At 39.6% G+C, this 22,863-nt stretch overlaps 1 protein-coding gene across 9 annotated transcripts in view; it reads right to left on the reverse strand.

The window, feature by feature from the left end:
* Positions 1–2,944: 2,944 nt before the first annotated feature.
* Positions 2,945–22,863, reverse strand: part of PLCB4 (phospholipase C beta 4) — a 190,550-nt gene continuing 170,631 nt past the window's right edge. For 7 of the 9 annotated variants that reach the window (XM_077781974.1, XM_021540284.3, XM_077781972.1 and 4 more), the window contains 7 exons: positions 21,538–21,613; positions 15,830–16,005; positions 11,280–11,381; positions 10,085–10,142; positions 9,530–9,616; positions 7,493–7,529; positions 2,945–4,758 (listed from right to left, as the gene is read on the reverse strand). In XM_077781974.1, coding sequence (XP_077638100.1) covers positions 4,670–4,758; positions 7,493–7,529; positions 9,530–9,616; positions 10,085–10,142; positions 11,280–11,381; positions 15,830–16,005; positions 21,538–21,613 — 625 coding nt within the window. In that variant the 3' untranslated portion in view covers positions 2,945–4,669. The remainder of the gene's footprint in view (positions 4,759–7,492; positions 7,530–9,529; positions 9,617–10,084; positions 10,143–11,279; positions 11,382–15,829; positions 16,006–21,537; positions 21,614–22,863) is intronic. The other 2 variants (XM_077781976.1, XM_077781975.1) reach the window with 1 other exon arrangement.

The following is a 22,863-nucleotide window of genomic DNA, read 5'->3' on the forward strand; positions in this document are numbered from 1 at the left end:
ACTCCCTGCCAATGCAGCACTTCCCTCGCTCGCTGTCAGCCCGGGCCAGGGGCGGCGTTGCGGGAGGAGCTGGCGACCCCAGCCCGCTCCGTGCGATGCAAGTGCGGCCGACACCCGTGCTGCTCCCTTGCTCCGGTGATGCCACGTTGAAATATTTCTTCCCGCCTCTCACCGGGACCTTTTTTCGGAGCTTTAACCCGCTGCCACTCTTGCCCCGGGACCAGGAGCACATCCAAATATTTACAATTTACAGCGATATCAAGTCCCAGGAATGAAGGACCCTACACTGAGGATGGTTTTTTAGTAAAAAGCTAAAGGGACGACAGCGATCCAGAGTGATAGCAATACTGGATTCACTACCAATTCACATTTCTAGTTCAGGAAAAGGCATCTGGAGGAAACGGCACGAGGTTTTGCAAACCAAGATATTGCAAGGTGAGTTTTGATTGTGGGCAGCTGTCCTTTCTCTGCCAGGGCACACATGTGCAGAGAGGGGCTTTCTTGCTGGGAAATAGCTTTTTTAAACAATAAAAACTGACACTAAAGGAATATTAAAAAAAAAAAAAAAGCTATAATGTTGAAATTCCTTTTATGCTTTCTGTGCATAATAAATATATCCTGACCATTTCCCCTCTTTCTCCTGCTTCATGATAAAAAGCCATTCCTGCACACCCCCAGAGTCAGACCTTTATCAGTTGCGATACAGGATTAACCTATGGATAATAATTTCAGGGGACTATATAAAGGGAAAAAATTTTAATCTTCTACAAAATATAACCTTTGACTGTAACAGGCTGCATTTCTGTGGTGATTTTAGTCCTGGCTTCCTCAGGTCTTGATGAGCTCGGCGTTTGACTACCCTTTATTTCCTTCGCTTCTCCACTATTTAATTTCCAGCCTTTGTGAATTTTCTAGGTAGATTTTAAGGCCCAAAAGACATTATTCTGAGCAGCTGTCTCTGCATCCAGCCTGTGCATGAGGGTCCAGGGAGCAGCTGGGAGAGAGCAGCTGTGCTGGAGGGGGAGCAAGGCTGCCCCACAGCACAGAACTGTGCTTCCCCAGCTGCACAGCACAACAAAGCCTTCAGCCCCAGGAACTGCCACTTCCAGCCTGCAGAGCTGCATTCGTCCTGCTCCCCGTGGCAAAAAAGAGGGAAAGGCCTAAGACTTCCTAGCACTGAGCAACTCCCAAAACAGAGCAGAAAGGTCTCATCTGAGTGAGCCAAAGCAGCATCAGCCACCCTGAAATGCTGTGACCAGGGACAGTTTATGGTCCCAGACTAGGTCACCTAAAACCAGCCCTGCCACCCGCCCTTACCGCCACCTCTGGAGACTGCCTGGGTATCTCTGAAGGCTGAATCCCCACTGCTACCCCCAACTACCAGACATAACAACTCTTAGCAGCCTCCTTGAAGTGAGCACACAGTACCAGCTGTAGCACTGGGACCGCTACTGATGCAGCCAGCAGGAATAGGGCTTTATATCCAATCGTGTTTGCCACTTGCAGCTGGTTTCACAGGCAGACCCTGGGCTACGGCACCTGAGGGGTATTTTGGGTGGTGCAGTTTAACTGCATGCAGGTGGTACAAGGGTTAAATAGGCCCCCACCTGGAAACAGCCAAGTTAATGACCAACCCCCAAATTATTGCAAGTGAAAGAATAGCAGGCTGCCTATGTGTCATGACCCTCCCCATCACAGCTGAGCTGAATTTATCTGGAGCGATTCAGAGACAGAAGATCTGCCATTCCCTCCATGAAATTTCACTGAAGTGGAATCTATCACTCTGGTAGGGAATGACATTTTAAACTGCTTTAACTCAGTATCAATGTTCAAATTGATTAGCCTATTTCATCTCAATGGAAATTCTCACCTCATTACATTAGCGGCCAAACTTCAAATAATTTTTGAATCAAATACTGCTTAAACAGTATTTCAAAACACTTAGCTGACAAAATTCATCACTTAATTCCAAATTACTGCCTGCATTTTATGCTAAATTGTCAGTGGATGAAATACGTATCAGTGTGGGGAGCTGAGCCTGGCAGCTGAGGTTTCCTACTTGGCAGTTTCACAGAAGCCTGTTTTTCTGTCTGAATTGATGGATGTCTCGCTGCTGGCTGGGCAGGGAGCACAGACTCAGACTGAGGCTCTGGACAGTATTTTCTGTCCTTCCAAAACCTGCCTTTTCCCCTCAGGGGATAGGATGCTCACCAAGGAATTAAATAGGCAGGTTTGATCTTCTCAGGGACAAGCCCTCCATTCCCAGTGGTTTCTTTAGCAGGTAGGGCAGGGCTTTCCAGTCAGGCTCTATGTGAGCTTAAGATGTTTTACCATCCAGTTCTCTCCATACCTGGTCTGTCATTTGCTTCTCCTTACAGGCTAAAAACCACTGCAGTAGGCAACAGTGTAAAATTCCAGCTCATCGCACTGTCTTCACCACCTGTGTTTTAGAGGACCTTTTTAATTAAAAGAAAAATCATCATAAAAATCCTGTCCAGCATGCTCTGAAAACACTTCTGCTTCCAGCTCCATCCAGCATTTGAGCCAGGCTTAGAGAGCTGCTCTCAGTACACAAGATGTCTTTTAAAACACTACCTTCACAGGCTGTGGCATCAGAATGGGAATTCTGAATACGCATCACAAGTCTGCTCAAACCCTGCTTTAAACACCTAAATATTCACTGACCTCTGTCTCAGTTGCTGCTATGCTGTGCTTGGGTTGCTGCATTTCCAGATTGTGCTGCTGCACTCTGGGGCAGTTCTCTAGTGCTGCACAATGCTTCTATCACTTATATAAAATTTAAAAAAAAAGACTCCTTTGACTAAATAAGCTGTGATAGAAATATATTTACACTATGCACATTTTTACAGGAAATACAACTTGCTAAAAATCTGCAATTAATAACACCACCACCCTGCAATTCACTGTAGTCAAAACTAAAGGATTTGAATTTTTAAGGTTTTTATTAGAGAAGTTGAAAGTTTCATCTCAGGACTGACAATAACATAATTATCTCTCTTCATTTATTTTGTTTATAGGAATATGTAGAATTTGTTTGTACAAGCATATACAACAAAGTAATTGGTGCTTAGTACATTGAAATCAGAAATCTGATTTGTTCTAAACTACCAGTTTTCCATGCAGTCATCTTTGAATTGGCAGCATGGACAAATTCCAAGCCGAATGCTTACATGCATTGTTTTGCAATATAACTACAGCAAGCTCTGGAAACATGCAAATTAACATATTAGCAAATTGTTTTTATATCTAATGGACATAAAAAGGTTATTCCTGATATGAAATTCTGAAAATCTGCATAAATACTTCTGTGTAAAATTAAATTAGTTATGTACTTCTCTTTTACTACAAGTATCAAGAATGCCCACGTAATTAATATACACACATATATATAGAGACCTTGTAATGCTAAAAGTCTTTGTAATTAATCAAACAATATTCTGTGCCATACATTTACTCAGTATTTACCAGCTAGTAGCATGACTGTGGTCATATAGTAGGCATGACAACCTTAGTAGCATTTGTATCACATGCAAACATACTCTTAGCATTTCTGTTTACTAAATTTTATCACGTAGCAACATGTATGTGATTTTCTACAATGTTGTGTTTCCCAAGTGTATAAATACTTTTTACATTTTCACAGTTACAAACTTTTTGCCAAAAGCCATTTAAACAATCTTTTAAGTTACAATGAACTGTAGTATCTGGGATCTGCAACAACAGGATCAAAATGCAATTTCTTTACAAGCAATGTAGGATGTAAACTTTTTCTTAAAGTGCCTAATACGTAATTCCTTAGAGCACTGATCAGTTTTGGCACGAATATACTGTATTTCTCTCAGGTTATCCACTGCAATGACTTCTACAGGATATTGGCTCCCCTCAGAATTGATAAGAGTTGATATGGCACTTGTGAATGACATTGTTAGGCTGCAGAAATACCCTGTCAAGTTACTAATGAAGCTGATGAATTTGGCCGATGACTTTGTACATGCTGTACTTTTGAATATACAAAGTTATCTTTCAACTGCCCGCTGCCTAAAAAAAACCCATTTAAATATAATTTAAAATCACCCAAACTCAGCCCCTTACTATCCTTACTATCCTAATTATTACTTGGCATAAGGTCCCGTTCAGTGGGCTCAGGGAACACCAGGTGCGGAGCATCTGACAAGGCGGGGTGTGGCGGGGTCTGGCAGGACAGGGTTTCTGCACAGCACATCACACATGAGAACACAAATGGGAAATCACACGACTTGAACTACAGCTCTGTTGCCATCTCAAATGAAGTTAAAGGTATCTCCTGTGTTTCAAGGCTCTGATCGTGTGATTCTGACACAGACAAGGTGCCTGATTGAGATACAGAAAGGAAAACAGGATGGGGTTTAAAAAGCTCTCTTCATCTTCGGGTTGGGGTTTTTCTGAACAAAGGAAATTCTTATGGAAATCCAACAAAGGAAATTCAGTGCCCAGTGTTAAAAAAGAAACAATGCAAACCTTAAAACCTTAATATATCAAGCTACCCTTGATATATTAAGAACAAAAAACCCCAAAACAACCCCCTGCGAAAACCAGAAGCCCACTCTTCAGCCTCAGCAATGTTATTTTGAATTTTGCTCTCATTTTAAGGATGCTGTGCTCTCCAACTTCAATTTGCTTGTTGAGGCTTTAAACCACTGTTGCTGGCCTGCGATCCATCTCTGCTTCCAGCTTCACCATCTGCTGCATCTCCTTTGCCTGCAATCCAAAATAACTGCGTGAAGCATTGCATTAGACCTTTTGCTCCCAATGAAGCACATTTCACGTGAGAGTGTCTGAGTGAAACACAGGCAAAGCACACTGAGGAGATAGGTAACAACATTATTTTTACACCCTTTGTCCCCCCACCCCATGTCACTCTGTTTTCAAAATTGGATGTAATCCTTATGTCTAAAGATTCTTAGGAAATATTTTTTTTATTCTATTCTGGGAGTCATGGGTTGACTTTCTAACTAAGTGTATGATAAAATGCAGAAGCCTCAGTTTTGGGCAAGAAGTTAGGCAGATGCCAATTTACTGTTTCTCCAGATAGGAAATGTCCAGGAATGCATTCTTACTGCTGTTGTGAGAGTACTGCAATGTGTTAATGCCTGAAATTCATCTATGATCTAGGCTTGTTTCTTTCATAAAGACAAGGAATGACAAAAATCCATCAGTGTCACATCTCCCTTGCAGTAGGCAAGATTTTTAAGTAGTATTTTTAAAAAAAATAGTTTATTTTTTAAAAATAATTTTTGTCTGACCTGGAGATCCTTATTGATTACAGAGGGGGTGTTTTTCACCTCAGAATTAGAACACTGCTATGTGCTCCATGGGACTACACACCCTGAGTCCACCTGAAACTGTATCCAAATGCACTATTCAGCAATGCAAAATCCAGCAATAAATACATGCCAGACCTCACTATAAACTGTGCCTGCCTTGGGCTCTGCAGGCAGAGTTAAAGCTCTGTGTGTAAATGGTGATTGGCCTGGGAATCCCCTCTCAGAGGGCACTTTTTAAATTCCCTTCTCTCTCTCCGATGCACACACAGCCACATTCTCTCCTCCTGTTAAGGTGTTTTGGTTCGAAACTCTGCAGTTTAAAGAAACTGAGATTCAGCATCTCCATTTTCCCCAGGGGTTCTCAATCTGGGAAGTTACTTAAATCCATGCCCCAAGGACCCTGAATAAATTGACCCAGAGGGCAATCTAACCCATCTATACAATCAAACTCAGGAGCATTAGGACAAGTTTTAGGAAGAGACAATCCAAGCTGCTATTTTCTTTGGTGTATTATCCATCATGCAGGGAATTATGTTAGGGGACTTGATTTATATAAACTATGTTCCCCCAGAAGTTGTAAAAGTTGCTTAGACAGAGAACTTTGCTATACAAGCTGCTACTTAAGGAGTCACCTCTTCTGGATGTGACACATATTTGCATAGGTTAAAATGGGTAGAGGTAGGTCTGCAATGAGGGTGCACCTCTATATTCCTTTTCAAGGTAAATGTGGATTTATGCAGATGTGACATACCTGCCTTCTTGAAAAATCTAGCCCTGCACTTGCTTAACCATCCTTATCATCTTCTTGGGGAAAAAAGTAATTATGATAACAGCAAAGCAACCATCATAAATATGATTAAAAATTAATTGACACTCTCCATTTAAATGACTTAAAAAGCTTGAAAGTAATGAAGAAATAATTTTAACATGAAAATATGGAAACACAATAAATAAATCAATATGGACAACCTCTTCTGAAATGTTGGCTGGATTTCACCTGTATGTGAAATGAAACATCCAAACAGAACAAAACCCAGTGTTTTTATCTTAGTGACTCACACATTTCACGTTTCAGGCTTGTGACTTGACTACAAGCACAGAGTGTCCTATAAATATTCTGTATCCCAGTGTACTATGTACAGAATTCTTTTAGAGAACCTGGCTTCAAAGACCACATTAGCATCTAGCAGAGGAGCAGGATCTCATTTGTGCTGTTCTGAGGCTGGGTCAGAGAGTGCATTCTGATGGGAATACACCAGCATGACAGGACAAGCCTCTGGAACCTACAGTGAATCCATGGAGTCAGGGGCAGCCAAGGGACTCTGTTTTCAGCATGTTCTCTACTGAGATCTCACACAAGCTAGGAAACACATACAGTAAAAAAAAATACTATTTTTCCCCCCCCAGCCTTATGAGAGTTTTTTTCATTATTATGTGTCCATAAAGAAATGTTTTTATAGTGGGTGCTGTCAGTAGTGCACAATGTTATCAGTTTAAGGGAGTAATTCAGATCAGGCAGTGCTGCACACAGAGATGATCCAGCCCAATGCAACTCTTTCCCTTGGAAAGATGGGTTAATAGGGATTTCTTGGAGTAACGATTATTTAGGAAGCCACAGAAGCACAGCTACATCATAAAGTGTAATTGGCAGAGCTTGTAACATGTTAGAATTTGAAGCTAATTTTAAAGTGCTCTTCCACAGACACTAGGAAGCTATTTCCAGCCATCTATTCTATATTTGGCTATTCTTAGTATGGAATTACTTATTTTATTACCATAAAGGATATTTGGAAACCCTTTGCAAAACTATCAGCATTAGCCTGTGTGTTAACACTAAAATACTTAGATCAATAGACACTCTCACAGACACAATTTAGAACTCTAAGCAGATCTTCCAGTAACAGCAGCTAATATACATGTTAATCTCTAAATATTTCCTCTGCGCATCACAGTTCATATTCATGTGAATTTCAGAAGCTAAAGCACAAAATACTGCTAATATTGTGTCAGGCTCAAATATCTGTGTGCAAACAAGATTAACACAGTGCTCACTGTGTCAATGGCACTTCCCAATGGTTGCATTTACAAGGAGGGCTCCAATGATAATGATTTAATTTAGAAGGAAAGCACACTGAAATAATAGTTTGCTTATTATACGTCCATCCTACCTTGTGTTTGAGACACTGCATGACAGGATTTCAAAAGCTGTTTGTACAAAAATAAAAATGTCAAAATCGAGTAATACAACAAGAAGCAAATTAAATGAATGAAAACTGAAGTGAGATTGAAAAATTAATGCAAGAAAAACATACATAAAACAAAACAAATTTAAATTTATAACAGTTTCTACTGAAGGCTGTTTCCACCCATAATTCTACTTTTCTCCATTGTATATTTGTGTGAACATCTTCTTGCCTTGTTTGATCAGGAAAAAAAAAGTGTTTCAAAATCCTCATTAAACAAACACCACCTGAATCCAAGTAACTTCCATACATCAGTGTCTGTAACAGTGATACCAGAGCCAGCTGGGAGTTGCCCTGGTGCACTTTTGGGGCTACAAGGAAATGGTCCAAACAGCATGTATGGAAAGATATGCTCTGATGGATCAAATGAAAGTGAGTTAAAAAGCTGTTAAGGACAACTCCTGTGGTGGAGGCCACCACATGCCCACACAGGAGTGATAAGCAGCACACGGAGCAGCTTATTCCATTTAATAACTGATGATTTATCTGACTTAAATGGCAAATGAGCAAGCTCACATAGGCTGCTGTCATCCCTCAGCTGCAGAGCCGTAAGCCCAGGTGAGGATGTATCTAATTGTTCAAAGAGGTGAGCCTTCAGTGACTCACACTTGTCCCAGCTTCCTTATACAGATCGTGGTTATCACATTATGCTCAAAAGCACAACCAGAATCACTCTCTCCTCTCCTTATGCATTTTGAAAAATGGATCCAAAGCTCTCTGAAGCCAGTGGAAAGAAAGAACTGATAACACCATAGCTCTGGATCAAGCCCTTCATTTTTTTGGCAGTTATCTCGGTGACACTACAGATCTGCCATGGGCCAAATACCTCCCCCAGGTCCTGCCTCCCTGCCTTTAGATGCTGCTCAGGAGCAGACTGACTGCCAGACCCATTCACACTGGTCTACAACAACCCTGTGAGGGACTGCAATGGGACTCGTGGTTGTTACCCAGGAGGAGGTGGAGCAATCAGCAGAGCTGTGGTGGCTGGGGTTCAATGGTGCTGCCATCTGAGATCTTAAGAGAGCTGTCATCCCCTGCAAGTTACCCAGGCTGCAGCTTTGGGGCTCTCTCCTGACAGTGGAAATACTTGATTTGCCTGTACCATTCCCTTCCCTACCTCTCTGCAAGATGGCTTTCATTTATATTATGGTGTCTTCCAGAGAGTTTGAGTTCTGAACATTTACCAAAGAAGTGAGTACACAGCCCTTAACAGTAGTGGGTATTAAATGCTCCCCTTCACTCTCACCTCACTGAACTGCTGGGTGTATTCCCCTTGCAGTTTACATTTTTAAGAGCAGTACTGAAAGTCCATGCAATTATTCCAGCTCTTCTGGCTCAACCTTTCAGCAAGGGAACTGCTCAGAACATAGTGTTGCTTCCACCAGAAACAAGATTAGAATTTTCCTTTCCTTGCCAAGTAGTTTTTCAATTAAAAAAAAAAAAGAGCTTATAAACTAGCAGAAAATAATAAGGTATTTTAAGTAGGAAAGGGTGTACTAGTACAGATAAAACTCCCCATGCTACTGTACATATCTAGAATTCAGTCCAAACTCACAGTCTGAGAGAGTTCAGAGATGCTATGGGCACATTTCACTTCTAATTTTTCAATCAGTACTAGAAATTCCAAAATGAAGTAAACTGACTTGCTTGAGTTACTTCTGGGGAGTAATTAAAATGGATATGCTGGGTCCTTATTGACTGTCATCTGGCTAATGAGTATCTGGCTGAACAGCTGAAAGGACACTCTGGCTGAGCAGTTCAGCTCCCACAGGCTCAGCTGAAACAAACCTAGTGCTGCATCATAATTTAAGTCACCTCTTCATTTTGACTCCCAAAGTAGGTAGTGACCATGAAAAAGCCCCCATTTTGGTAAAGACTTACATTCAGAAGGATTCTACTCAGCCTGACTCTGGTTACTGTTTTCACTAGCTTGCTTTCTCCTAAGCTTTTAAAACAAGATACCTGCTCATTCTGCTTCTCCAAGACTTCTAAGTGCTCAAGTTGAACTTTTTTCAACTGATCCATTTCCTTTGACTGCTTCATTGCCAGCTGTGATTGAGAGAAAATAATGGGGGTGGAGGGGAGAATATAACACATTTTTAACCAATCAAATAAAAATAAGCTTGAAAGATACACACATGTATTTTGTTTTGCCCCATTTAGGTGGCATAAAACATCACAGTAGGCCTAATATATCACCCAATCTTAATAAAAGCTTAATATTATTATATGATTAATTAATAGATATAATTAAAAGATACACATTATACATATAGCACATAATACATAGACTTGGCAAACACACAGGAATGAACAGTAATTTTGTTAATTGAAAATAGCTTTGTCTTGTAAAGATGTCAGGTCTTTTATTCTACAAATATGTGCAACAAAGCAAAGACAAAAATCTACAAGAGCTGGATTCTCAGCACAGAATGAGAATATTTTTCATTCCCTCAACAGAGGATTGAAAAAGAACATCCAGAAGCAATGCCCAGTGACTTTCAAGGTTATAGTTACCCTTTTTCTCTCTTCCAGGAACTTTTTTGTGTTGCTGCTGTTCAGTTCTCTGACTCGCCTGAAAAAATGAAAATGTTCTCCATGAAGACTCATTGGAAAAAAAGAAACCCAAAAGCTGCAACAGAGAAATTCACAAACTCTTCAGGTGTATTTTGTCTTCTGATTATCTGTACCAGGTGGGAATAATGGCAAATTGTACACTCCTCTGACTACAGAACTTTACATTTAGAGATTTCCAAGTATATTGGCAGTATGAATGAAGGCTTGACTGCTGTGAATGAAGTTTGCTTTTTCCTACCTCAAGAGTGGTGGACAAAACTTCAAAACAAATGGTCTAATTAATTTGTGCATCCCTTCCTGCACTCTGCTGTCAGTTTTGGTGTATAAAAAGTGCTGTGTGTCTTAAGAGTGGTAATGGAAAAAAATCATCTGATTATCATAAGTGAAGTTAAACTTATCAATACTGTAAGCTTCTTAAAGCTGCTATTTATGCAAAAATATAAATATACTCTTAATAGTTACATAAAATAACTCAAGTGTTTCTTCCTAAGATTTCTGCCATGACAGAGAACAAAAATAGTTCAAACAGTTGAATCAGCCCATAAACCAGAACTGCTTTCAGATCTGGGAACAGATTTACCTTGGAGTCTTTATTGAGGTCTGACACAACAAAGCAAACAGTTACTGAGGGCTCTGACAGCTCATCCTCCTGATGAGCTTGGGGTGTGCAGCACTCAAGGGACTTGGTTCAGGCTTTGGGACCAAAATAGCCCAGTGCCAAGGAGAGGATGTAAAAAAGGAAAGAACGAGCCAGATGGCAAGGTCAAAATGGAGGGGGAAACCCCAAAGGTTTATAAGGCATCATTGTGTAGATTCTGCTTTTACTCCCTTCTCAGTCAGGCCTTCATTTCACTTAAAAAGGAAAAAAATACAATGCTCTTGAAGTACAATAATTAAAATTTAAGAATATGACCTACACTAGTCAGTTAAAGATGACCAGGGCATTAGAGTTATTAAAAAGATAAAATATGAGAAAATCACAATTTTTTCCTAAAACAGTTATCTAAAATTTTATCCAGCACAATCTTTAGACCTTAGTTTCCATCCATAAAAGCACAGTTTTAATGGAATTAATCCACAGCTTCTCCTGTCAGCCTTTGGCAGCATTCTTCCCTCATCAGGAAGGGATACTCACCTCTCCCTTTCAGCTTTGTTTTTGATAGATTTGTCTTGGCTAATGGCTTTGCTGTTCTCCATGGATATTTTAGCCTGGTTGGCACGCATCTCCTTGCTTTCCCTGGGCAAAACCAAACACAGTCATTAATGCCTGAGGTGCAACTATTGTGGAGGTTGGGTTCCTCTACACTGTGGTTACTTTTTCTTTGAAGTATGAAGGAAGAGAAAGGAACAAACAACACTAAAATTCTCTTCTTTTGGGTAGAATTTACACAGTTTGAGCAGACATTCAGAAATCTCCATTTATTCCAGAGAATATAATCGGAAAGACGAGTTCAAAGTATTTTTACACTTTGAATCTTGTAAAAGGATATAAAATACTCTCTTTTCTCCCTGTTATATGAGTTGTCTTACTATGAGCTACCATCAAAAATGAAATTTGTCTTTTACAACTGCCTGAAAAATTTGCGAATACTGCAATCAGAAGGTAACAGCAGTATTAACAGTAATAATGTTTGCTAGTTGTGATATGAGCTGACACACCTCATTTTAAAACTTCTACTTTGGGCCTGTGGGCCTGAAGAGTGTGGTTTAGGCTATGGCAGGCTTGTGTTTGGTTTCTCCTACTGGCTCAGTGAACCTTTTAGCCTTTCCTGTGAAAAGAGAGAGCTTTTTAAAAATTTTTATTAAAAAACTGTGGTGCCTTTTTTTTTTTCTTTTCACTTCAAGAATTCATAAGGTTAAACATTTCCTGAATATAGATTTAAAAGAAGTGGTATCACAGCAAAAATCAGTCTGAGTTCTAAAAAAAAAGATGTGTTGAAAACGCATTTCACTCAAAACAATCCTTTCTTAAAATAAAAGCTATTATTTTCTACACTGAAATTGTGATTTTCAAACATACTTTGTTAAGAGGAGTGCAGAAATAATTTATTTTCATTACTGTGCTGAAGGATACGAAAAAAGTCAGTGTAGGTGTTCAAACTGACTTAGCCTGTTTGCATCAGATACAACCTTAGAGTAGAAGAAGTTAAGAGGATTAAAGGACTACTGTGCATCACTGATGATTTAGACATGAGGCATTGGCCATGGAGGTGGCTGAAAGGGCCAACACATCACGATGTCTCCAACAAAAACACTCTCCCTCCCACAAACAGTGGTGATTCCTGGAACTGGAAGAAGTGGATAAGCCAGGATAGTAAAGAAAAGAAAAAGAAAAAAGGATTCTGAAAAATGTGGCACTGCAAGATTTAGCTGCTGATTCCCTGAGTCATAGTGACTGCACCTCTGAAATTTATACAAACATGTCTTTTGAAGGGATACTTAACTTTCAGCATGTAAGTCTATCCTTGGAATTTATATATATATTTAGATGACATCAAAGTGCATTAACATGCCATTTTCTGACACCAGTGTTGTTTGAATAAATAGAAATTTCTTCTATTAAAAACAAAACAAAACCACCACACAATTTTTCTCTCCCTCTGTCTCAGGTTATTTTATCTGGAGTACATAATGCTTGTGGATAACAGGCTCATGTCCCCAGTTTCTGAACTGCTGCAGGATCACCACATCCAGGTCAGCCAAGGGAACTCAGTCTGGGGAGGCAGGAGGCTCAGCACCCCTGGAGCTCAATAAGCTTCAGGTTTTTAGCAGTGTCTGCTGCCTTCTGCTTTGTTTTCAAATGAGCCAAAAGCACAGACAGAAATTGCTTTTGTGCTGCCCATGGAGGGAAAGCACCTTTCCTACAGCAGGCAACTACATCATTTGAGATTATTGATCTCTGCTACAGCCCTGTGCCCTCTGCTGTGATATCCAACTCATTACCCAGCTCAGAGAGAGGGAAGTGCTGAGAACAACCTGCTGAGAGCCTGCTCCACTCCCATGCTGCCCTCATGCAGATCCTCTTTTTCCTGTGGATCGACCTGAACTGTCTCCCGGCCTCTAGAGATAAAGACATGTCTTCCTACACACAATATATTAAATTTAAAAATTTACGAATTATTAAGTGTGATGCCTCTTTGGGGCATTATTATTCACATTTCAGTATTTCACAGTCCAAATTCTTCTGAAATACTCATACATTAAGACATAGTCTTAAATTTGTTTTTAACAGCAAAGACTCTTGTCTGCACATAATTTCCAAATAAGCAGAAACACACTAAATTGCAATGAATGAAGCAGAAAGAATATTGAAGGTATTACTCCTGGGACAGGTGAGCAAAGAGACTTCTTGGTATTCATCAGGATGTAAATTTTCAGATCTGGTTCTTTGTAGCTTTAAACACAGAGAAATATATGGACTAAACACAAATTATTTCTACTATTATTTCTAGTATTATTTCATTGCTAAGACTCATATACAAAAAATGATAGAGGGATGTTTAAACAACATACAGATACAGAATTTCTAAACCAAAAGATGAAAACGATGAGAAAAAAAGCATTTTAAAAATTTAAGCTTTGCCTTAATGTATATATACTGGTAGGCTGAAATGAAAGCTTCTAGCAAAGTTAAGAGAACATGGAAAGATGTATGGAAAAGAAAACAAAAGATTACTTTTACAGGCCATATATTAGTAAATCACCTTCCAAGCATTCTGATGAATTTCAATAAGATGGAAAAAAAGACTCAAAAACAGGAAAGCGATGTGATTTCCTGGGCCGATGCCGCCAAGTATGACTTAGAGGTACAGAACCAAGGACTGCACTTTCTTCTGGCTAATAGTTTTTGAATTATGAATTTGTATAATAATTTAACAATTTTTGTACTTCATATTTGACAGGATATGTTTTGCAGGACAGCTTGAAGAGATGGGTTAACACAGAGATTAACATAAAGATGAGCTCACGACAAGCCTTTTGCTGGGACAATTCTCTGTTGGATGAAAAGCTTGCAGCTCCCAGCATGTGTTCTCTCTGATGCAAAGACACGCTGCTTTTTCACTCAGGAATTTTAAAAAATCATTCCAATTCCTTCTTCAAATGTGATTTATTTCTTTTCCCCCATGCTTTTTGTGTGAAAAATGCTGAAGAGAAATATGTATGAATATATGTATGAATATACCTATTTTGTGTACACACATATTTTATATCCATATGCTTTTAGGCTGATTTGGATAAGAGAACATAGGATAAAAAAATTATTCCTCTACTTACCACCATTTTTAGCATTGACTATAACTTGCATTTAATTTTATTTGATTTCAAATAGGCAGTATGGTTAATTACAAAAGCATTAGTGTCATGTAGTCTTCTGTATGATTATAGCAAGATACTGTATAAACACATCAATCTAATGTAGCTTATCCTGCAACCCCTTTTGACCTCACTTCTCATGCATCTTTCTTATAGCCAGCAGTGCTATAAACACGAGTCCCCAGCTGACAGCAACTCCAAAGGATATTTCTGTATTTTATACTTCTCAGTTTTCAGCCTCTGAATTGAATTTCCTGGGTAAAGTCAATGCAAACTACCAATGCTTCATCACCCCTGCTGCCTTTATGGAGGTTCAGATGATCTAAATCAGCTAAGAAGCCCATTCCTACCTCTACCTGTTGGATGTTGGAGGTTAGGATTTTTCTTTTTTCTTTTTTTTTTTCTTTCTCTCAGGGAATGTAGTCCCATTTGTTGCTAAGAAACAATAATGACCAGGTACCCAAGAGAAACAAAAGAAATGGCCAAGGCGGAGGAAAGGTGCAGGTGTACTCTCCTAGCTGAGGGGCTTTCTTTTGGAGGGCAGAGATATGGAGAGATTTTGGCTGGGGGGGTGAGGCAGGGCTCAGCTCCTCTGGCTGGCAGGATTGAAGGAGACATGCTGTGGTTGCTGTGGGGAGAATTTGCCACCACTGGGAGGTTTTGTCTCCTACTGTATTTTCCTACCACGAGCAAGGCTGTGCTCCTAAGAGCAGCTGTTGCACTGGGACCTTATTAACACGCGATCTCACTGGAAAGGACCCGCACCATCTCAGGGAAAACCCGGGACCCCGAGCCCCTTGCCACTCCTGCGAAGCCTCTCCAGGTCGCGCTCGGGAGTTGGACTGTTGGCTGGATTGTTGGCTGGATTGTTGGTTGGATTATTGGTTGGATTGTTGGTTGGACTGTTGGTTGGATTGTTGGCTGGACTGTTGGCTGGATTGTTGGTTGGACTGTTGGCTGGATTGTTGGTTGGACTGTTGGCTGGATTGTTGGTTGGATTGTTGGTTGGACTGTTGGTTGGACTGTTGGCTGGACTGTTGGCTGGATTGTTGGTTGGATTGTTGGCTTGTTTGTGACACACAGAAAAGTACTAGTGCTCCTTTTCTCACAGCTTTGCCTGACAGCCCCATGATTTCGGAGTTATAATAATTCCGAGGGAAGGGGGCCACATTTTCCATTCCGAGAGGTTCCCACCTTCCCCAACAGACACATCTTCCACCAGGACACAACCTAAACCTTGTATGGCTGCTTCTTCTACTTCTACCGTGCATTTAGCCCAGTGCCTTTGGAGCCGTCAATGCAAAAAACTAAAGTGTGACACAGAGCAGACCTAAACCAGCACTCAGTATCAGGCAGCACTGCCCCACTCACCTGTCATGGGAGAATTTCAGCTGCTGGGTTTGCTGTTCGTGAGCATTCATGAGCAGTTTCTTCAGTAGTTCACACTGTTGGTTCAAGTGTAAGTCACGTATTTCTTGCTCCTCAGCGCTGTGGGTATTGATCATCTCGGACCACTCTTTGGTGTGCTGAGCCACAATCTCTTTGACCTGTGGGGAAGTAACACCAGCTTTGTTAGAGGCTCCCAGATAGAGCAACTCCTCCTGCGGCTGAAGGTGATGTAAAGACAAGTATAAAATGGGTTATAAAGAACACAGCTAAATTATGAAAAATAAAGTTGCACAAATAAAGTTGCTTCACAGTTAGCAAAGCCACTGAGGGCACTGCTGGGTGGGTATAAAAATGATGTAAACCAACCCCTACTATTAAGACACTATTACCTAAAGTGCCCTGAATAGAGTGACTGAATAAATAGGCTTTTCACTGTATTACCATTGTTTTAATAACTTCTCTAACACTGAGCTAATAATAAAACAGTTTCACACCTTTGTTGCCAAGAAAAATATATGTATTAAAAATACTGAATTTAACAATGGACAAACCTAGTGAGCAGGACTTCTCTGAGGGCTTAAATATAGCCTTTGATACTGTGGAGACAGTTTCACAAACACAGAGCATTTACTGAGAAATCCTGTATTTAGTACAACCTGAATCTGAAGATGGGCTATGTATCTTTGTTTTATAGTCATTAAGCCAGCAGGGAATCTGACAAGTATTCTTCTCTTGCTTATCTCTCAAGCCTCAAAAGAATAATGAGATTAAAGTTTTGGAATGTTCCCAAGAGACAGTATTAAGAAGCCTAAATCACCAGAGTTGTTATTTTAATATATCACACTCATTGATTTCAAAAAGAAGCTAACAGAAAGATATGTTTTATTAATCTTTAATGATTATCTTTGAGTATTTTGACATGCTATCCTACTTTTCCATAAATGTTACGTAAAATGTGCCTCCCAGTAAATCCACCTTCAGGTAATTATTTCAATTACAACTAATAACATCTGGGTCATCTTCTACGAAAGCAAACTTGATCCTTTTTAACAAAAATTGCCACCATTTTGCTTAGAAAGTGAGAGAATGGTGGCAGAATGAAAGTGAGATAATTATATAAACCCCAGCTAAATATCTTAAGTGGTGAAGGTGAAAAAAGTGGAGATTTTATCAGCCCCAGTCTCCATTCTGCCCTGGAGAGGCTCCTCTGAATGGCCTCTTACCTAAACCCCATATTGCCCAATAAAGAACGAATCTAATGAAATAAAGAAGTGAGTAATTCTGGAACAGAGCAGAATGACTACTATTACCTGAAAGCCAGATTTGCACTTAACTATAGCTAATTGGTGATCTCATATCAAAACAGGTACAAGCAGCTAATAGAGAGCAACCTGGAGTTTTCTGCAGAAAGCAACAAAAGCCTTTTGAGGCAGAAGTTGGTATGACTAACATAAGCCCAAATGATCAGGGTGCTTAAGAGTCAGTGTGCCTCCAGCAAAATGAGCCATCCTGCTTTTTGTGTATGTGGGGAAGTGTACCACTAAGCCCAGAACCTGTCAACCATGAAATGATATGAAGGATGTGGTGCAGTTTGTGGGAGTAGTGTGTTTTTAATAAGGTGTTCATCAGTACTGCCTTTGGACACTGAAAAACAGGAGGATTCCGTTTCAAAATGGGTACCAATAAATGCTTGGATGTTGTGAAGGAAGAAAAACTAACTTTTCAGATGGGGTTTTTGAGAGGCTGGGAGGCAGACACTCCAGCTCACCCATGGCACCACCTCAGGTGCTTCAGTCTGGGCCAAGCTTAGCCCATTCTCCTTGTACTGCTGATGTGAAAATTGTGGGCAGGTCCAAAGCAGGATTTATCACTCTCACACTTTCTGGAAATGCCCCTCTTACATCTCCAGGGCCTCAAGCACCAAGACACTTGAGTTAGGTTGTATGAATCTCTTCTCAACAGTGATCTCATCTGGCTTACCAGCCACCAGGGAGACCTAGGATGGACTTAGGAGAGCTAAAAGTCATGGCTGAAGGGTTTAGGAAAACATGTTCCTTATTTACTTTCAATGGAGAGTTTCCAGATGGAGTCAGCTCCATCCATGATTTGAATTCATTATGGTGCAGGTAGATCAGTCCAAAATCCTGGGTGTAATTTGGAGCACAGCAGCAAAGGGACTGTGCCCTCGGAAAACTCCCACAGTCACAGAGTTAGAAATTGTTAGTATTTCCAAAAGACAAGTGCTGTTCTGTGGCCCAGGCAGCAGGAGGCCAAGTGTTCACCACCACCACAGGCATTCCAGAAAACAAAGAAGAGTTTGCTTTTATTTAAGGTCTCCCTACACTGTAGAGAAAATGCAAAATGAACTTTTCATGAAAAAAGAATAAGGACAATAAAAAATAATAAAAAGACATAAAAATAATACAAGACAATAAAAAATAATAAAAATAAAAATTACAATTAAAAAAAAAATAAAATAGTGGAATAAATAGCGAAAGCCATGGTAGAAGTGAGTATTTTGTGACTTAATTGTAAAGAGTTTCCAAAGCCAGAACAAACACAGAGGAACAAAGACTCAAGGGCTCATTGCAAATGAATAATGTGATAATTGTTTTTAATTGGTGAGTATTATAAACCACAGAGGAGCCTGAAGGCAAGAATTCTGAATCCCAGGTACACTGATACCACAGGATCATGTAATGTCTTGTAGAATTATTGAGTCCAACTCCCAAAGACAAACCCTGCAAAGTGACAGTGTGGTAATCCTTATATAAAGTATTTAATCTAAGAAGGAAGAAATAATCAGAAGAACACCCTGCCTGTGTTTGTGGACAGATGTGCTATGATGTGATGCTAATTCCAGAAGCAGCAGGCAGTCTAAGAAGCAGGTACACCTCCTTGTAAAACAAACTTTTCTGTGAAGCTTGAAATGTGAAACTTTCTTTTATTACACCTCCATCAAGGCAGAAGTCTCATTTCAGGTACAGCAAGATATAACCTGATGAGAAGGATGTAAGGGATGTGCCGAACACCAGTTACAAGACTTTAAATACCCAATTCAAGTCAGATTGAGAAGAACTTAAAACTCATTGCCATTAAATCATCTGAAATCCAGTTCTGCTACAGATCTGTGATATGCTTCAAAGTTCAGTTGTAGTAAATTCAGAGAACATCCCTGCTTTTCTCCAATTTATTAGCAGCATAGTTGAAATTACTATTTAATTTTTACTGGGCTGTGCTCTTGTCCTACTTTTTGCTATTGAGGCAGTGTTGCTTGTCCTAAAGGATAGGAAAAATAACCATTAGCTTCCTTCTCTCCTTCCTGTTCTGCAGACTGAGTTTGTAAGCCTGTCCTTTCATCTGTTCCTACACTGGGCTTAAGAGACTAATTAAAATCCTGATAAGGAACCTTCTTTTGCACAGCATATATGCAAGAAGTTTGTTCAGTCACTAAGTTCAAGCAGGAATGATCTTTGAAGTAATCTTTCCTTTTTTTTTCTTTTCATCCTCTGCCCGCTTGAAATTGGGACCTACTTTCCTAATGCAGGCGAGTAATTTGCATTTGCTAGGTTAATTGTGTGTGAAGTACATGCTGGGACATTCAGATTTCATTTCAATATTTTATGTCAAACTTGGGCTGGATGTTTCCTCATGACAGGAGGAGTTTTGGAGATTAAAAGGTCTGTTTGCTGCTAAAGGTGTGTGCAGGCACGTTATGGCACAGAGCTGTACTGGAGGACATGAGCTGTAATTAAAGATGAATAATGTTCAAATCTGATATATCAGAATTAGTGGACCAAATGCTGAAAAATGCTGAAAAACTGTTAATTAATCAAACTTCCACTATATCAGTGTAATGCATTCAGCATCTCAGAATTTAATCTAATTGCACCTACCTTCATCTAAGATAAGAGTTAATTTCCCTATGGTCTTGAGCACCGTTTTCCAACCCATTGCTTGCAAACTTTTGCAAGATTTCCAGGAATAATTCAAAGGCCCACACACAGCAGTTGAAACAAAAGAGCCTGGTAAATAATCCGGACAATTTTGATGGAACCACAGTGAGCAGGACATTGAAAATCATTAGAGGAATCCTCAGAGGGAGATGACTTGCAGAGGAGATCTTTGCAAATTATCCAATAACCAGAAGCTTGAAATTTCAAGTCTTATATTGAAGTCTTACATTTCAATTCTTACATTTAAGTCTCCTTTCAAAATGTCCTAAAACCTGACATGGGAGTGGACAAAAAAAATCAATCTTTTTTTTTCCAGGTATGGATCAAATTAAGGGAACCATTTTGAAACCATGTTTTTGAAAGGAACAGGGCTCAGAAACTGAATATATTTGTGGAAAGGGAGAACATGAGTCACATTTATTGGATTTGGAAGATTAATGAACATTTGGATGTTCCTTGTGTACAAATGACACCTAACTCCAGACTATGAGTGACACAGGTGAGAGAGAGATCAGAGCAAATACATTTCTGTGTAAAGTAATTTCAAATGAGTTTTGGAGCTTATGTCTGGATGATTGGGAGCCAGTGCTCCACAGAGAGTTTGTTTTAATAAGAGAGGAAGGAACTTTTTTTTTTTTTTTACTTAATAAATTTGCTTTTATTTAAGGAAAGAGTTCTGGACTTTTCAGGAAGAAAATAGAAAGATAAGAGAGTACCTTAAGTTTTATTCCTGGAGGGTCTGGCTACATCTATAGCTGAGAGGGCAGCAACAAGAAAGCAAACCTTGTTTAGAGAATTAGGATCTTCTCTGCATGAAATAATAAATAGAGAATAATAAATAATAAATAGAGAATAAAGCTCAAAGAAGGCAAGATAAAAATTAACTTATTCTAGCCTCAAAGATGTGACTGTGTTTATGTGTGTTTTCTGTTCTTGTTTGATTCTTTTCACAGGTTTCAGCTTTTACTGGGGTCAGTCTCCAGTACTGTCCTCCCTCCAGCTGATTTTGTGCATGGATGAGCCTCCTGGTGTCCCTGCCACCCTCTAGTCTGGACAGCTTTCAAAACATGTCAGCAAGTCCTGGAGAAGCCTTCCACAGGAAACAGGAAGTCAGTGAACACAGCAGTGGGACAGAAGTACAGAGGAAACAGCTCTGAGCAACTCCAGGGGAGCCATGAGCTTGAGAACAGCTTTTTGAAATCAGCTGAGGTTGAGTCCAAAGGCACTTTTATTCCCCAGGACCTTGGAGAAAACAAAACAATGAAGCAATGGGAAAAAAAACAAAATAAAACACCACCAGAAATAAGAAGACAGTTGGTTCAAGAGTAACTTGGGCTCCTCATTCCCTAAAAAACGGATTACCAAGGCCAAGATAACAATGATGGAAAATTAAATAGAAACCTCTTTATGTATGTATTTTGGGAATGTATTTAGCATCCAAATTTCATATAACACATATTCTCTTTGTTTAACTAGAGCTGACACAAATGACCAGTTTCACTTCACAAGGCATGAATATGGTGCTTTCTTCAAAAATTTCAAAACAGCAGGAAATTGATGTTGCTTTAAAAAAAATTTTAAGAAACACTTTTAGACACTCAATTACTCCCATTCTTTTCAATGTGTTATTATTGCTGAAAGTGATTCATATGCTTCCAGGAAAATTAACTTCCACTTGGGTCTCAAAATCTCTCTTTCAGAAGTTGCATGTGTTAAAATTGGCTGTTTGCTTACCTTAGATTTGTGATCTGATGTTAGTGTCTGAATTTTAATTTCCGTTTCTTTCTTCAATTCAACACAATTACTTCCTCTAAAAAGAAAAGAAAAATTGCAAATATGTGCCACAAGTTAAACATCTCCCCATTCAGTCAGCACTTACTAATTAAAATGTTAATCAAAGTCAAAGTGCTGCACCGTATTGGAATGAAATTATTTCTTCTGGCAATCCATTCACAACTTACAAAATATTGTTGGATTAATGATCAGTCAATTCAAACACCACATGATTAATTCTAGATTGGCCTAGCAATTATTCTGTTGCTGAGGATGTGTCAGGCATCTCCATTTATGATACTTGGTTCCTTTTCCAGGCTTATAATGCCTTGCCAAGTGTTTCTGCCTGAAAACTTACAGGCCTATCCTTGCCATGATTTTTGATTCTGTTTTAAAAGTAATTTGGTTACTTACATTTAAATTGAGGCAGAGAAAACTATTCAATTAGAATAATTACCTCCCAGGGTAATGTGGGTGTACTAAATTTGGACACCTACAGAAAGTGTGGGTGTCCCTCTGTGAGAAAAAGTGAATGCAAAGGAGGGGCCTGGAATAAAACAGTATCTTGAGAGAAGTCTGTTTGGACAGCACTGTAATATTTCTGAGTTGGATCATCCACTGATGCAAAGGGATGCAGCTCTGTGTCTGGACATGTCTGTCATGTTCATTTATCAGCAGCAGCTGGCCCTAATTATGATGGTCATTGCTTGACTGCAGTAACATTAATCCATGTTTGCTCCAGAAAAGCAGATTTATGAAACTCTTAACAAGTTTAAATCCTTTCTTCAAACCAAACTTATGGAAATTAGCATAAAATTCTATCAGCAAACAGTACCAGGAAAGTCCTTACTGAAAATAGTGTGTCTTATTTTCCCAAGGGCCACAAGTCATTTATTTTCTACCCAGAGCACGGGAAATTTTGTAGATATTTCTAACACTGATTTGACACTTTGGAAGCAATCTAAAGTCATAGAGAGAGGTTCTGGCCACTGCTACCTCTGCCTGAAAAAACCTAATAGCTGAAAGGAAAGTGTCTTTGACAACACTGTGATCAGGGTGTGGCTACAATGGGAATATTTGATTTGTTGAACAGTACAAAAGACAGTGATTCTTAGGTGTGAATCAGACATACTCTATCCCAAAATAGCCTCATTACTTCAATCACTGGACTCTTCAGAGTCCCAGACATCCAAGCCCCCAGCTGATCCTGTCTCTGGAAACAGCTTTTATCATGTACCAAGGCAACTCCCAGCCAGTTTGGACCCTGGGATAATGGAAAATGGAAAC

The sequence above is a fragment of the Lonchura striata genome, chromosome 3 (assembly GCF_046129695.1).
Source record: "Lonchura striata isolate bLonStr1 chromosome 3, bLonStr1.mat, whole genome shotgun sequence".
NCBI classification, from domain to species: domain Eukaryota; kingdom Metazoa; phylum Chordata; class Aves; order Passeriformes; family Estrildidae; genus Lonchura; species Lonchura striata.